General features: G+C 39.3%; 1 protein-coding gene across 1 annotated transcript in view; it reads right to left on the bottom strand.

Annotated features, from left to right (window-relative positions):
• Positions 1-339: 339 nt before the first annotated feature.
• Positions 340-17273, bottom strand: part of LOC106093560 (semaphorin-5A) — a 112972-nt gene continuing 96038 nt past the window's right edge. The window contains exons 5-11 of the mRNA XM_059370883.1: positions 16825-16998; positions 16615-16758; positions 12223-12422; positions 10394-12156; positions 10169-10324; positions 4240-4439; positions 340-4168 (exon numbers count right to left, since the gene is read on the bottom strand). Coding sequence (XP_059226866.1) covers positions 3941-4168; positions 4240-4439; positions 10169-10324; positions 10394-12156; positions 12223-12422; positions 16615-16758; positions 16825-16998 — 2865 coding nt within the window. The 3' untranslated portion in view covers positions 340-3940. The remainder of the gene's footprint in view (positions 4169-4239; positions 4440-10168; positions 10325-10393; positions 12157-12222; positions 12423-16614; positions 16759-16824; positions 16999-17273) is intronic.

Raw genomic sequence — 17273 nt, 5'->3', positions numbered from 1 at the left:
CTGGACCGATCTGAGCCAAATTGAACAAGGATGTCGAAGGGCCTAACACAACTCACTGTTCCAAATTTCGGCGACATCGTACAATAAATGCGCCTTTTATGAGCCCAAAACCTTAAATCGAGAGATCGGTCTATAGGGCAGCTATATCGAAATCTGGACCGATCTGAGCCAAATTGAAGAAGGATGTCGAAGGGCCTAACACAACTCACTGTTCCAAATTTCGGCGACATCGTACAATAAATACGACTTTTATGGGCGCAAGACCTTAAATCAAGAGATCGGTCTATATGGCAGCTATATTTAAACCTGGCCCGACCTAGGCCAAATTGAAGAAGGATGTCGAAGGGCCTAACACAACTCACTGCCCCAAGTTACGGCGACATCAGACAATAAATACGAATTTTATGGGTGCAAGACCTTAAATCAAGAGATCGGTCTATATGGCAGCTATATTTAAACCTGGACCGTCCTAGGCCAAATTGATGAAGGATATCGAAGGGCCTAACACAACTCACTGCCCCAAGTTTCGGCGACATCGAACAATAAATACAACTTTTATGGGTGCAAGACCTTAAATCAAGAGATCGGTCTATGTGGCAGCTATATTTAAACCTGGACCGATCTGGGCCAATTTAAAGATAGATGTCGAAGGCAAATTTCGGCAAAATCGGTTAATAAATTTGGCTTTTATGGGCCTAAGACCCTAAATTGGCGGATCTGTCTATATGGGACAAACAAAGAATCTGTGCAAAGTTTCAACTCAATATCTTTATTTTTAAAGACTGTAGCGTGATTTCAACAGACAGACGGACCGACAGACGAACGGACATGCCGAGATCGTCTTAGATTTTTACGCTGATCAAGAATATATATACTTTATAGTGTCGGAAATGGATATTTCAATGTGTTGCAAACGGAACGACAAAATTAATATACCCCCATCCTTCGGTGGTGGGTATAATGATATATCGATAGTGGCAGTGATATTTTGCCGGCTTTACTCAATACCCACAATCGGTAGATCGCTCTATATGGCAGATATATCTGAATACAGAACGATCTGAACCATATTTGAGTCGGATATCGGAAGGCTTTAATTAACTCACTGTTTCAAATTTCAGCGAAATCGGATAATAAATGCGCCAGTTACGAGCTTAAGACCCTATGAGTAAATATGGTCCGATATGGGCCATCTTCGGTTTCATACTGTTTCAAATTTAAGCGAAATCGGTTAAAAAATACGGCTTTTACGGTCTGAAGATCGGTCTATATGACAACTATATCTATACATAGCCCGATTTGGCCCGTTCAAGAACTTAACCTGCGTGCAGCAAAAAGACATATGCCTGGGTTCGAATCCTGGCGAGACCATCAGAAAAAATTTTCAGCGGATGTTCTCCCCCTTCTAATGCTGGCAACATTTTTGAGGTAATATGCCATGTAAAACTTCTCTCAAAAGAGGTGTCGCACTGCGGCACGCCGTTCGGACTTGGCTAGAAAAAGGAGGCACCTTATCATTGAGCTTAAACTTGAATCGAACTGCACTCATTGATAGGTGAGAAGTTTGCCCTTGTTTCTAAGTGGTATGTTCATGGGCAAAATTTGCATTTGCATACCCACCGCCATAGGATAGGGGAGGCCACCGTAGCGCAGAGGTTTGCATGTCCGCCTTTGACGCTGAACGCCTGGGTTCGAACCCTGGCGAGACCATCAGAAAAAATTTTCAGCGGTTGTTCTCCCCCTTCTAATGCTGGCAACATTTGTGAGGTACTATGCCAGGTAAAACTTCTCTCCAAAGAGGTGTCGCACTGCGGCACGCCGTTCGAACTTGGCTAGAAAAAGGAGGCACCTTATCATTGAGCTTAAACTTGAATCGAACTGCACTCATTGATAGGTGAGAAGTTTGCCCTTGTTTCTAAGTGGTATGTTTATGGGCAAAATTTGCATTTGCATACCCACCGCCATAGGATAGGGGAGGCCACCGTAGCGCAGAGGTTTGCATGCCCACCTATAACGCTGAACGCCTGGGTTCAAATCCTGGCGAGACCATCAGAAAAAATTTTCAGCGGTTGTTTTCCCCTCCTAATGCTGGTGACATTTGTGAGGTACTATGCCATGTAAAACTTCTCTCCAAAGAGGTGTCGCACTGCGGCACGCCGTTCGGACTTGGCTAGAAAAAGGAGGCACCTTATTATTGAGATTAAACTTGAATCGAACTGCACTCATTGGTATGTGAGAAGTTTGCCTCTGTTCCTTAGTGGCTGTAGGGTGATTACAACAGACGGACGGACAGACACACGGACATTGTTAAATCGTCTTAGAATTTTGCGACGATCAGAAATATTTATATATACTTTGTAGGGTCGGAAATGGATATTTCGATGTGTCGGATGGATAAAATGAATATTCCCCCTATCCTATAGTGGTGGGCATAATTATTGCGTTGCCCAAAAAGTAATTGCGGATTTTTCATATAGTCGGCGTTGACAAATTTTTTCACAGCTTGTGACTCTGTAATTGCATTCTTTCTTCTGTCAGTTATCAGCTGTTACTTTTAGCTTGCTTTAGAAAAGAAGTGTAAAAAAAGTATATTTGATTAAAGTTCAGTCTAAGTTTTATCAAAAATGCATTTACTTTCTTCTAAAAAATCCGCAATTACTTTTTGGGCAACCCAATATATTGTTATCTCAGTACAAACCATGTTGTCCATGAAACTCTTAAGTGATATTTGACTTTTTGCTTAGTAAGCTTAGGTATCAATCAGATTAGGAGTAAAGTGTCTTCCCCAGATATTCTGCTTCATGTATAACGAAATGACCAGTGCCTCTTTAAAATTTTGTTTCTAGTTTTCTTTTTATATTTTCAGATCTTTTAATTTCTATTGCGACTTACATATTTGCCTACGTATATATTTACATATATTAGCTTAATTATAAATAAATGCTTTTAATCGTACACTTATACTAAATTAAATTAAAAAATAACAGCTCAATATGAGCTAATAATAGCCAAATTTTTTCTTTACACATTTAACGATCGTAATTCGTTCGTTACAACTTAACTTAGGCTGGCTTAAATAATGGCACAGTATGATACACTCATTGGATACACAATACAAAATAATGAATCAGAAAAACAAAAATGAAATGATTAAATAGAAAAAGGTCAATCAACAATGTTTCGTTTTAACAACAACCATTATTTTTGTTTTGGAAAAAAAAAAATTGTTGTGATAAAAGAAATATTTTTCGTTTAAAATTTTTGTTTTATTTATATTTTTGGATCAACAAATAATAATAAATATTTTTTATTGAAAGTGACCAAATTTGTTATAAATTAGCTAATAATTGTAATTGAATTGATCTAGCAACGAAAGGCTTCAGTACGAACGAAATGAAAATTTTTCTAGCAATATGAATATATGAAGCGAATTTTTTTTTTTTGAGGACCTTGAAATGTTCATCATTGAAAAGTTGTTCATGAAATTTTCTCCAATGATAAAGTTGTCATTAATTTGTGAAAATTTCAAACTTTGTTTTTTTGGCAACCTTTCTTCGTAACATCTTTATTCTTCCTTTTAATCATTACAATTTTGTGCTTGGCATTAATAATTTAAAAAAAAATGCACACAGGAAAGAGGAAATCTCCAAATGTTAAGGCTGACAAAGAAAATGCAATTTCCCTTAGAAGTGCTAGCACTAAGATAAGTCCTTGTGCTAGCACTAAGAAAAGTCCATCTGAGTAACTAAATCCGAATCTGATAGAAGACGGTTTTTTTTTTTTTTTTGTTTAGTATATTTCTGCCATCCAGCAGCAGCAGCATCTTTGATCCTTGACTTTCCTCTGTTTTCGAACACCAATCTCCATGATAGGCTAAGGAGGTGTAATGTTGTAATCACCTACTTTTCTGTTATAGTTCCTCCATTTTGGCATTTCTACTTCAAAATTTCTCATCATCGATATTGGAACGATAATTATTCAAGGCATTTGAGGTCCTTTTCAGGGTACCCGTTTCACAATCATTAAAGGTCTTGGCCAATACTTTGGGTGTGTGATTGTGATTTATGTTATTGCGATTTAAGGTGCCTGTATTGAAATTTTTCGAAGTGGGCGAAGAGCTCATATTGAAACTTGATTGTCGTTTCACTTTGGGGCGCACATCGTAAATCTGAAACAAGAAAATTGAAAACATTGTAAGGGATCTCCTACACTATCGGTTTCATATTTTATGCAACTTACATCTTTGGTTGGCAAGCTGGAATACTGATTGGGATATGTATCATATGATGTCGGCGAGGGTGTATTATTCTTCAATATAGGCGCCGCAGGTCTATAATGGCGTCTTGTCATCCAGAATGTCATAAATATGGTGATGGCATATAATAATATCACTATGGATATTATGGAGACTACCGTTGCTGTGGAAGCCATTTGTGCACCTAGAATAAGGACAATATAGAAAAGAAGTAATTGTTATAAAAGTTTCATGAAATAAGAAACGAACAATCAACTAGTAAAAAGGCACCCACCACCTCGGGAATATATTGGGTAGCCCAAAAAGTAATTGTCGGTAATATAGTAGTAATATAGTCGGCGTTGACAAATTTTTTCAACGGCTTGTGACTCTGTAATTGCATTATTTCTTCTGTCAGTTAACAGCTGTTACTTTTAGCTTGCTTTAGAAAAAAAGTGCGCGAAATTTTGTTTACATTTGTTTGTTTGGCGTGAAAGAATTCATTTAACAAACCGAATCAACGCTTGTGATATGCACCTTAAACGCAATGAATTCGATCCGTTTTTAAAACGAATCATAACTGGAGATGAAAAATGGATTGTTTACAACAACGTTAGTCGAAAACGATCATGGTCCAAGCATGGTGAACCAGCTCAAACCACTTCAAAGGCTGATATCCACGAAAAAAAGGTTATGCTGTCTGTTTGGTGGGATTGGAAGGGTGTGGTATATTTTGAGCTGCTTCCAAGGAACCAAACGATTAATTCGGATGTTTACTGTCAACAATTGGACAAATTGAATACAGCCATCAAGGAGAAGCGACCAGAATTGGTCAATCGTAAAGGTGTCATATTCCACCAGGACAACGCTAGACCGCACACATCTTTGGTCACTCGCCAAAAACTGTGAGTGAGCTTGGCTGGGAACTTTTGATGCATCCACCATATAGCCCTGACCTTGCACAATCAGACTACCATTTATTTCGATCTTTGCAGAACTCCTTAAATGGTAAAACTTTCGGCAATGATGAGGCTATAAAACCTCACTTGGTTCAGTTTTTTGCAGATAAAGGCCAGAAGTTCTATGAGTGTGGAATACTAAATTTGCCAGGTAGATTGCAAAAGGTTACCGAACAAAATGGCAATTATATATTTGATTAAAGTTCATTCAAAGTCTTATTAAAAATGCATTTACTTTCTTTTAAAAAATCCGCAATTACTTTTTAGGCAACCCAATATATGTAAACCGTCACAATCCGGTGAAAATTGAATAACTTTTGCACCGAAATTCGGCCCAGACATTGAGTGGTCTAATAAATATAACTCTTGAATTTGTATTTCAAACTTCAACAAAATCGGGTAATAAATAAAGCTTTTATGAGCTTCAGACCCTTAATCGCCACATCGGTCTATATGACAGCTATATCTAAATACAGTCCGATCTTTACTATATTTGGGTGGGATGGCGAGGGCCTAAAGCTACTTACTGTTTCAAATTTCAGCGAAATCGGATAAAAAATAAAGCTTTTATGGGCTTCAGATCCTTTATCTGAAGATCGGTCTATATGGCAGCTATATCTGAATATAATCCAACCTCAACCATTTTTAAGTCCTATGATGGGAAGCTGATACCAACTCACTATTTCAAATTTCAGCGAAATCGGGTAATAAATAAAGCTTTTATGGACTTTAGACCCTTTATCGACACATCGATTTATATGGCAGCTATATCTAAATTTAGTCCGATATGGACCATATTTTGTTCAAATGTCGGGAGGCCTAAAACTACTCACTGTTTCAAATTTCATCGAAATCGGGTAATAAATAAAGCTTTTATGGGCTTTAGACCCTTTATCTGGAGATCGGTCAATATGATAGCTATTCCTAAATATACTCCGATTTGATCCATATTTATGTCAGATGTCGGACAGTTTTTTAACTACTCACTGTTTCAAATTTCAGCGAAATCGAAAAAAAAATTAAGCTTTTATGGGCTTTAGATCCTTAATCTGGAGATCGGTCTATATGGCAGCTATATCTGAATATAATCCAACCTCAACCATTTGTAAGTCCTACAGGGTGGCTGATGAAAGCCGCTACCAAAAAAAAATGTAATAACTTTTTTTCTATTTAATAATAATAATTTAATAATTAATTTAATTAATTAATTAATTAATTTAATTAATAATAATTTAATAATTAATTTAATAATTTAATTTAACATGAATAAAAGAAAAATGTATTCCATACACCGAAAAAAAAATGTAGCAATATTCATCATTGTAGCAATATTCATCAGCCACCCTGTATGTTGGGAAGCTGATATCAACTCACTGTTTCAAATTTCAGCGAAATCGGGTAATAAATAAAGCTTTTATGGACTTTAGACCCTTTATCGACACATCGATTTATATGGCAGCTATATCTAAATATAGTCCGATATGGACCATATTTTGTTCAGATGTCGGGAGGCCTAAAACTACTCACTGTTTCAAATTTCAGCGATAATCGGATAAAAAATAAAGCTTTATGGGCTTCAGACCCTTTATTTCGATGTGTTGCAAACGGAATGACTAAATGAATATCCTACGGTGGTGGGTAAAAAAAATCGGGTTGCAGACTATATAATACGCAACACCTGCTCTGTTGGTATACAAGGTTAAGAAAATGTGTTGATAAATGCACTGGAAAGGTTATAAAGATGAACATCGGTTAAAGCATTTGTAACTCAATGAAATTTAGCAGTAACCTTGAGCCATAGGAGATTCATTCCTGCCAAATTTCGTTAGGTTCGGTTCACAAATGACCACAACGGTATACTGAGCGGTCAAAAGTGACATATTTTCTTATGCATCTTCTCTGGCATTCATTTTAAATAAACAGTGAAAGTATTTTAGGCGGCAAACAGTCAATATAAATATTTCAATTATTGTTTTGAAATGGGCAAAATTTCATTACGATACCTCTTTCCTAACTCGAGCTAGAATTTTTCTAATGCAGCTCTTATCTTGGGTATTTGTCGACGTTAATGTGAACCTGGGCACACGAAGCAGCAGGTAAACCGTTGCCTTTGTCTAGCGTTCGAAGCCATTAATGCAACTTCCAAAAGATATTTGCACTGTGTTGGCTGTCAGTGTAAAATTCAGCTCTGACTTTTTGACCGAATGTCACCGCTGACATGTCTGTTCCTGGACCCAATAGCTACCACAATTTTCAAAAGAAAAACAAAAATTGAGGTATCCTTACGAATTTCACAGTAACAAGAATTTTGGCAATTTTCGATTTTGAAAAAATCTGGGGTGGGTCCCCTCCAAAATAAAATCCTGGCTACGTCCCTGATGGCAGCTATATCAAAACATGGACCGATATGGCCCATTTACCCATTTACAATCCCAACTGACCTACATTAATAAGAAGTATATGTGCAAAATTTGAAGTGTCTTCGAAAGTTAGCGTGATTTCGACAGACAGACGGAAGGACATACGATATACGTAAACACAAACAGGACACGGTAGCCCTCGCGAGGCACGCCAGACATATCAGCGCCAAGATGGAACTCAAAAAAAGGGGATATAAGAAAAGATTTGCTCTGCTATAAGAGCGATATCAAGATATGATCCGGTTCGGACCACAATTAAATTATGTGTTGGAGACCTGTGAAAAATTGTCAGCCAACTCGAATAAGGATTGCGCCCTTTATGGGCTCAAGAAGTAAAATAGAGAGATCGATTTATATGGGAGCTGTATCAGGCTATAGACCGATTCAGACCATAATAGACACGAATGCTGATGGCAATGAGAGCATCCGTCGTACAAAGGCAAATCAGGCAAATCGGATAATAGTTGCGCACTCTAAAGGCTCAAGAAGACAAGATCCCAGATCGGTTTATATGGCAACTATATCAGGTTCTGAACCGAACCTTATTGGGCACAGTTATTGAAAATCATTATCAAATACGTCATGCCAAATTTCAGTTAAATCGGATAAGAATTGCGCCCTCTAGTGGCTCAAGAAGTCAAGTCCCCATATCGGTTTATCAGGTTATGGACCGATTTGAACCATACTTGCCACAGTTGTTAGATATCATAACAAAATACTTTGTGCAAAATTTCATTTATATCGGATAAGAATTGCGCCCTCTAGAAGCTCAAGAAGTCAAGGCCCAAGATCGGTTTATATGGCAGCTATATGAGCCGATTTCAACCATACTCAGTACAGTTGTTGGAAGTCATAATAAAACATCTCATGCAAAATTTCAGCCAAATCAGATAAGAATTGTGCCCTCTAGCGGCTCAAGAAGTCAAAATCCCTGATCGGTTTATATAGCAGCTATATCAAAACGTGGACCGATATAGCCCATTTACAATCCCAACCGACCTACACTAATAAGAAGCATTTGTGCAAAATTTCAAGCGGCTAGCTTTACTCCTTCGAAAATTAGCGTGATTTCGACAGACAGACGGACGGACATGGCAAAAATTGCGGCTTCCAGGAGCTCAAGAAGACAAATCCGGAGATCGGTTAAATGGGAGCTATATCTAAAACGGAACCGATATGGCCCATTTGCAATCTCTAACGATCTGCATCAAAATTAAGTAAATATGCAAAATTTCAAGCGGCTAGCTCTACGCGTTCGATCCCTATCTATATTTCGACAGACGGACGGACGGACGGACATGGCTGGATCGACTCAGTACGTCAAAACGATCGAGTATATATATATATACGTTATGGGGTCTTAGACGAATATTTCGAGGTATTACAAATGTAATGACTAGATTAGTATACCCCGCTCCTAGGGTGATGGGTAATAAGAGTCCCTTATCGCTTGAATCGTGGTATCTAGGACTCAAAATGTTGTTTCCAAACTAATTGTCGTAGACTTTAATTAATAGTTGTATCGAAATATTTAAATTAAAGCAACTGAAGAGATACCGATACAAAAGATACCGCTCTAAACTGTTGTTGAGGCGATATAAGGCCTTGGTACCATTAACCAAACTTCAACCGAGTAGTGCACTGAATATGTGCAAAAATGTATGGGAGGAAATATTTGTCTTAGGGTTCTCAATTGACTGAGTGTTGACTGCCTACTCATCCAACCTTCAACCTAAAGTATCAAATCTTAAAACACTTGTCGTTAAATCACAAAAAATAAACTTTGATAAAAAAGCGTGCAAAGTTTGGACGGGCCGAATCTTTTATACCCTCCACCATGGATAGCATTTGTCGAGTTATTTAAATGATTTTCTCAAATATATATGAGCTATATAAATTTATTGACCGATATGGACCGTACTTGTCATGGCTGTAAGAAGTCATAGAAAAATACCACCCCCAAATTTCAGGCAAATCGAGTAATAATTGCGCCCTCCAGAGGCTCAGACAGTCAAATTGGGAGATCGTTTTGTATGGCAGATATATCAGGTTGGAGGTCATACCAAAACGACATATTTCAAAATTTCGAAAGTTGGCGCGCTATCGAAATACAGACGGGCAGATGGACATTGGACGGACGGACGGACTAGATCGACTTAAAATGTCTTGGCGATCAAAAATGTATATATTGGGTTGCCCAAAAAGTAATTGCGGATTTTTTAAAAGAAAGTAAATGCATTTTTAATAAAGTAACAGCTGATAACTGACAGAAGAAAGAATGCAATTACAGAGTCACAAGCTGTGAAAAAATTTGTGAACGCCGACTATATGAAAAATCCGCAATTACATTTTGGGCCACCCAATACTTTATGGGGTCCTACACGAATATTTCGAGGGGTTACAAACGGAATGATGAAATTAAAGGAAGGCGGTGACAGCTTATGTCTGAATTTAATTTGTAGCAGAACGGGCTAAAAATATATTGGACTGTCTGATGGCAAAATGCCACTTTAACCCTGTTTAGCATAGTTGATATTCTTTCTAATAAATCTTACCTTCACATTCTCCTGGCACACAAGCAGTTTTTTCAAATTCTTCACCACGACATTCCGTCACACTGGGATCTTCCACTAGACATTTGCGATGCCTAAAGCGTATACCATCCGTAGTGCAATCTGACCATTTGGACCAAGTACTCCAGCCAATAAAATCTGTTAACCAAATAAAGAAATTCTTATAGTTATCACCATCTTCGGAAAATATTTCCAACTCCCACTTACCTTCGCAAGGTTTCATTTCACATTTCTCCTCATCTATGGCTCGGCCATTGCATAATTTATCATGACCACCTAAACATTTGCGAGTGCGCCGCTTCAGACCCACACCACAAGTCACCGAACAAGGAGACCAGTCAGACCAACAGCTCCATTCATGTGCCGCAACTACTTCATTGAAACTAGCAGGTAATTCGTGGCAAGGATGCATGTTGCAAGAACGACTTTGGGTATGTTTACCGCGATGTTTACCGCTGCTGCCAGAGCTTCCCTCGAGATGGCGATGTTGTACTCCACCACCACAGGTAACATTGCAAGGGCCCCATTCACTGTATTCCGGTTCCGGTTCAGAGGCGGAATTAGCTTCACCCAGTCTATGGCAAATGCCATCGCGACAAATGCGATTTTCCGTTTTGGCCACTCCAATATGCATGGTGGAGGCATCGGGGGTATTGGCACGACAAGAGAAGCGAAAACGTTTCTCTGTGAGCACAGTCACACCCTCAGCCTCATCGGTGCGGTTCTGTTGTATAAGCCAAGGAGTCCAGCCGCTAAGTTTCCTAACCTCGGGGCAACTTTGCATGTTGCAGTCTTCATATTCGATATTGCAGCCGGGGCATTCCATGCCGCCATTTTGAGGCTTGGGATCATTGCACTCACGCCGGCGTATGCGAAAGCCACCATCACACAAGTGACTGCATTCGCTCCACTCACCCCAAGGACCCCAGCCACCATCGACAGCAGCCTGTTTGGGCAAAGGGCAGGGAGGTAAATTGCTGCAATACATTTCGGCTCTCTCGGGACCCACACAGGTGCGACCGCCAAATGCAGGCTTGGGATTGCTACAGGTACGTCTACGTGTTTTCACAGCGATGCCACAAGTCTGGGAGCAGGAAGACCAGGCCGACCAATCGGTCCAGTCGCCATGTACCGTGCAATTGGTAACCTCGGTGGTTATGCCTTCACAATCTTTGCCTCCATTTTGGGGACGAGGATTATTGCACACACGGTTGCGGCACAAGCAATCACCGTCTTCCTCTGCACTCTTGGAGCATTTGTACCAGTCCGACCAGGTTGACCAAGCGCCATCTATGGGGGCTGTAAGCACGGGACAGCTAAACTCTTCTGGCTGTTGCCAGTACTTGGTCATATGCTCGCGTAGATATTGAGGAGTGCACTTGTCCACCAACTCATTCCAGCCGCAATAGGGATCCATGGCATTGAGACAGGAGATGCGTGAAACATGACGACTACAGTGTTGGGCGGGTATACGAGTCAGCGAATTCTCTGAACCCACATACAGGGAGTCGGTGACTTTAAGGTATTTCATATTGAGAATCTTTTGATCTTCGGTCTTCCACATTTCCACCAAACAAGTTTGGGTAGGCACCCCAGCAACTCCATGTTTCAGAGACAACTTTTTAATGACATTTCGGTCTGTATTGATGAAGAGCATATTGATCTTCTCGGTTTTGCTTAAGACCACATCCAAGGCAATATGGGAAAATCTTTCCAATTGAGCGTGATATAGAGGAGTCTGTGTCAAGGGTTGCACTGCACGATCCATGAGCTGGTATTTGGAAGACTCCAACAAGTGTTTGGAGCGGGTATTAGCCGAAGGCATGTGACATTTGAATTGACTGCTGTGTTGGGGATGAACCTCACGCCAGGCATAATCAATATGTTCCTGATGCTTAAAGGGTCCATCAAAGGCTGCATTGATGTCGCTTAGATTGTAGGCACAAACCGCAGAGCCATGTATGCTATTGCTGTAATTGTAAGAGAGGGAAACATCTTTAGAAGAGGGTATAGGAAAGATGGTGATGGCCACTTACTCTGGTGTGGTAAAAGTGGCATAGAGTATATCTTCCTCATAGGAATATACCATATGCTGAATTTCATCAAAGTAAAAAGGATACTCTCCAGGCAGGGAACAATTTAGGCGCGCTTTCAAAAATGAAGTCCAATTATCGCGCAAGATTTGGTCACCACCAGGATCATTTTTACAAACACGAGCAATGCGGGAATAAATAGCCTGGAAGAGAGAAGATAAATTAGTTTGGGAGTTTCTGAGGTAAGGATATTTGAAAATTGTTGCTTCAAGGGGGATTTGTCTCCCATTAAGATGTATAAGATTTTGAATTTTTATACCCACCACCGAAGGATGGGGGTGTATTCATTTTGTCTTTTGGTTTGCAAAAAATCGAAATGTCCATTTCCGACCCTATAAAGTATATATATATAGTTGATCGTCGTAAAAATCCAAGACGATCTATCCATGTCCCTCAGTCTGTCTGTTGAAATTACGGTACACTCTTTAAAAATAGAGATATTGAGCTGAAACTTTGCACAGTTTCTTATTTTTTGTCCACAGGCAGGTTAAGTTCGAAGATGGCCTATATCGGACTGTATCTTCATATAGCCCCCATATAGTCCGATCTGCCGATTTAAGGTATTTGACCCATAAAATCCACATTTAATATCCGAGTTTGCTGAAATTTGGGACAGTGAGTTGTGTTAGGCTTCTCGATACAGGGTTCTGTTTGGATATAGTTGCCATATATTGTAGACCCATCTCTCAATTTAGGGTTTTAGGCCCTTTAAAGACGCATTTATTGTCCGATTTAGCCGAAATGTGGGACAGTGAGTTTTCTGCAATTTGGATCGATCCAGATTTGGATATAGCTGCCCTATAGACCGATCTCTCAATTTAGGCTTTGAGGCCCATAAAAGGCGCATTTATTGTCTGATTTAGCCTAAATTTGGGACAGTGAGTTACTTTAGGCCCTTCAACATCCGTTCAGTTTGGCCCAGATCGGTTCAGATTTGGATAGAGCTGCCATATAGACCGATCTCTCGATTTAAGGCTTGGCCGCATAAAAGACGCATTTATAATCCGATTTCGCTGAACTTTGCCACCCTGACTTTCGTTCGACATCCGTGTCGTATATGGTTCAGATCGGTCTATATTTGAATATAGCTACCAAAAAGACCAACATTTTGTTCTACAAAATTGAACAATAACTTGTACTTGTTAGATCACTCAATGTCCTTGCCGAATTTGGTTCAAATTGGACCATGTTTCGATATAGATGCTATGGGGGCATGAATTATGAATATTCCACCGGATTTTGACTAAAGGTGGTGGGAATCGAATGTTGAGCCCGGCCGAACATAACGCCTTGTTTTGATAAAAAATAATAAACATTTTCTAAAAAATCGTGAAGTGTGCAAAAAAAGTTTGTCGGTATGTGAAACTATGTAGGAAATTGCGTAAAATTATTATTTTCATAAAGTATTTTGCAGAAATTTAATTTTTCGATTTTTCTTTTAAATTTTCTAAACAGTTTTTCTCTTAAAAGGCGGTATGCATCTCAAACGAAATTTTCGTTGCCATTTCAGTTTGTTTGTGTTACAGGGTGACATTGAAAGCATTGTATATTTTTTATACCCTCCACCATAGGATGGGGGGTATACTAATTTCGTCATTCTGTTTGTAACTACTCGAAATATTCGTCTGAGACCCCATAAAGTATATATATTCTTGATCGTCGCGAAATTTTATGTCGATCTAGCCATGTCCGTCCATCTGTCCGTCCGTCCGTCCGTCCGTCTGTCTGTCGAAAGCACGCTAACTTCCGAAGGAGTAAAGCTAGCCGCTTGAAATTTTGCACAAATACTTCTTATTAGTGTAGGTCGGTTGGTATTGTAAATGGGCCATATCGGTCCATGTTTTGATATAGCTGCCATATAAACCGATCTTGGGTCTTGACTTCTTGAGCCTCTAGAGTGCGCAATTCTTATCCGATTGGGATGAAATTTTGAACTACGTGTTTTGTTATGATATCCAACAACTGTGCCAGGTATGGTTCAAATCGGTCCATAACCTGATATAGCTGCCATATAAACAGATCTTGGGTCTTGACTTCTTGAGCCTCTAGAGTGCGCAATTCTTATCCGATTGAAATGAAATTTTGCACGACATGTTTTGTTGTGATATCCAACAACTGTGCCAAGTATGGTTCAAATCGGTCCATAACCTGATATAGCTGCCATATAAACCGATCTTGGGTCTTGATTTCTTGAGCCTCTGGAGTGCGCAATTCTTATCCGATTTGAATGAAATTTTGCACGACGTGTTTTGTTATGATATCCAACAACTGTGCCAAGTATGGTTCAAATCGGTCCATAACCTGATATAGCTGCCATATAAACCGATCTTGGGTCTTGACATCTTGAGCCTCTAGAGAGCGCAATTCTTATCCGATTTGAATGCATTTTTGCACGAAGTGTTTTGTTAGGATATCCAACAACTGTGCCAAGTGTGGTTCAAATCGGTAAATAACCTGATATAGCTGTCATATAAACCGATCTGGGATCTTGATATCTTGAGCCTCTAGAGGTCGCAATTATTATCCGATTTGCCTGAAATTTTGTACTACGGATCCTCTCATGACCATCAACTTACATGTTTATTATGATATGAATCGGTCTATAGCCCAATACAGCTCCCATATAAATCGATCTCTCTATTTTCTTGAGCCCCCAAAGGGTGCAATTCTTATTCGAATTGGCTGACATTTTACACAGTTCTCCAACATGTAATTTAATTGTTGGACCACAATCATCGCTCTAATAACAGAGGAAATCTTTTCTCATATCCTTTTTTGCCTAAGAAGAGATGCCGGGAAAAGAACTCGACAGATGCGATCCATGGTGGAGGGTATATAAGATTCGGCCCGGCCGAACTTAGCACGCTTTTACTTGTTTTTTTTTTATTTAGTCATTCCGTTTGCAAAACCTCAAAATAGTGAGCTGTGACCGCATGCAGTATATATATTCTGGTTCGTCTCAATGTTCCATTGAGCCATCTCCGCCCGTCTGTCTGTCGAAATCAAACGGGTGATATCGGTTCAGATTTGGATATTGCCCTCCTATAAATTGATCCACGGACTTCACTTCTTTAGCCTCTAGAAGGCTCAATTTTCATCAGATAATATGAAATGTGGAACAAAAACTTTTGTTATGACTTTCAAACAGCCATGCCGAGTACGATTCTAGATGGTATATAAACTGATATAATCCCAATATAAACGATCCCCGGTTTTGACTTCTTGAGCCCCTAGGAGTCTCAATTTTCATCAGATATTATGAAATTTGGATCAAAAACTTGTGTTATGACTTTCAACAGTCATGCCGAGTACGATTTTAGATGGTCTATAAACTGATATAGCCCCCAAATAATCCGATCCCCGGTTTTGACTTCTTGAGTCCCTAGGAATCTCAATTGTCATCAGATTTTGATGAAATTTGGAACAAAGATTTGTATTATGACCTCCAACATTCATGCCAAGTACGATCTTAATCGGTCTATAAACTGATATAGCCCCAATATAAACCGATCCCCGGTTTTGACTTCTTGAGCCCCTAGGAGTCTCAATTTTCATCAGATGTTGATGAAATTTGGAACAAAGATTTGTATAATGACTTCCAACAGCCATGCCGAGTACGATTCTAGATGGTATATAAACTGATATAGACCCAATATAAACGATCCCCGGTTTTGACTTCTTGAGACCCTAGGAGTCTCAATTTTCATCAGATTTTGATGAAATTTGGAACAAAGATTTGTATAATGACTTCCAAAGGACATGCCGAATACGATTCTAAACGGTCTATAAATTGATATAGCCCCCAAATAATCCGATCCCCGGTTTTGACTTCTTGAGTCCCTAAGAATCTCAATTTTCATCAGATGTTGATGAAATTTGGAACAGAGATTTGTGTTATGACTTCCAATATCCATTCCAAGTACGATCCTAGTCGGTCTATAAACTGATATAACCCCCATATAAACCGATCCTCGGTTTTGACTTTTTGTTCCCCTAGAAGCGTAAATTGTCTCCAGATTTGGTTGAAATTTGACCCTTATCTTATGATTTACAACATTAACACCAAGTTTTATCCAAATCGGTCAATTATGTGATATAGGCCCCTCTAAGTACCGATATCCCGATATGACTTATTGAGACCATTGAAGCCTCAATCAATTCCCGATGTGATTGGTACAAAATAGTTCAAATACAAATATCCTTAAATTTTTAACGGAGTACGTGCTGGTGGGTACGGTGGTGGTGGTGGGTTCGGCCCGGCCGATGTTAGCATTTTATTACTTGCTTTTTTTTCGCCTGAGGTGCATACTGGGCCCTAATTCTAATTTTACCTACCTTGCCACAATTGATATACTCCATGGCTGGTTCCCGGAACAGGAAATACACAAAGTTGCCAGCCTCGAAGCTGCCCACAAATTGGGGATTGTATAGCCAATTGTTGTTGTACTGTTTGGTACGTATAACTTTATTATAATTGGGCTATAAATAAAGAAAAATTCACAAAATAAACAGATTAGCCAAAATATCAATCAAACGCCAACTTACCGCATTCTGTATGACTTCAGACTTCAAAATGGCGCCATCACCACCCGAAAAGTCAGTTGCAGTGCCCACAAACATTTTGCCATTGTCCGTCATCAGACTAGTTATATTCGATTTGGGATTGAAGGGGCATTTTCCCACACCGTTGTCATAGCCAGTGACTGTGAGGTTTTCCATCTACGAGTAGGAAAAGAATTTTTGTGTGAGTTGTAAGTTAGGAAATGGACCAACAACAGCAAAAGAAATCCAAATCACTATTATTTGGCTACAAAGTTTTCGTGTGTGTGTGTGTTTCAGTAAATTGTAATGTTGCTGGCAATCACATCTAAAACAAGTTGTTAATTGCAAAATCTTTGTCTTGTAATATGTTGAGGTATAGGCACCTCCACTCCAACATCAAGTGGACTTATCAACGTTCAGGCCACCACCATTGACCACAATCGTCTCTGGTG

The sequence above is a fragment of the Stomoxys calcitrans genome, chromosome 1 (genome assembly GCF_963082655.1).
Source record: "Stomoxys calcitrans chromosome 1, idStoCalc2.1, whole genome shotgun sequence".
NCBI lineage: Eukaryota > Metazoa > Arthropoda > Insecta > Diptera > Muscidae > Stomoxys > Stomoxys calcitrans.
The sequence above is the reverse complement of the archived record's forward strand: the minus strand, read 5'-3'. Positions and strand labels throughout refer to the sequence as shown.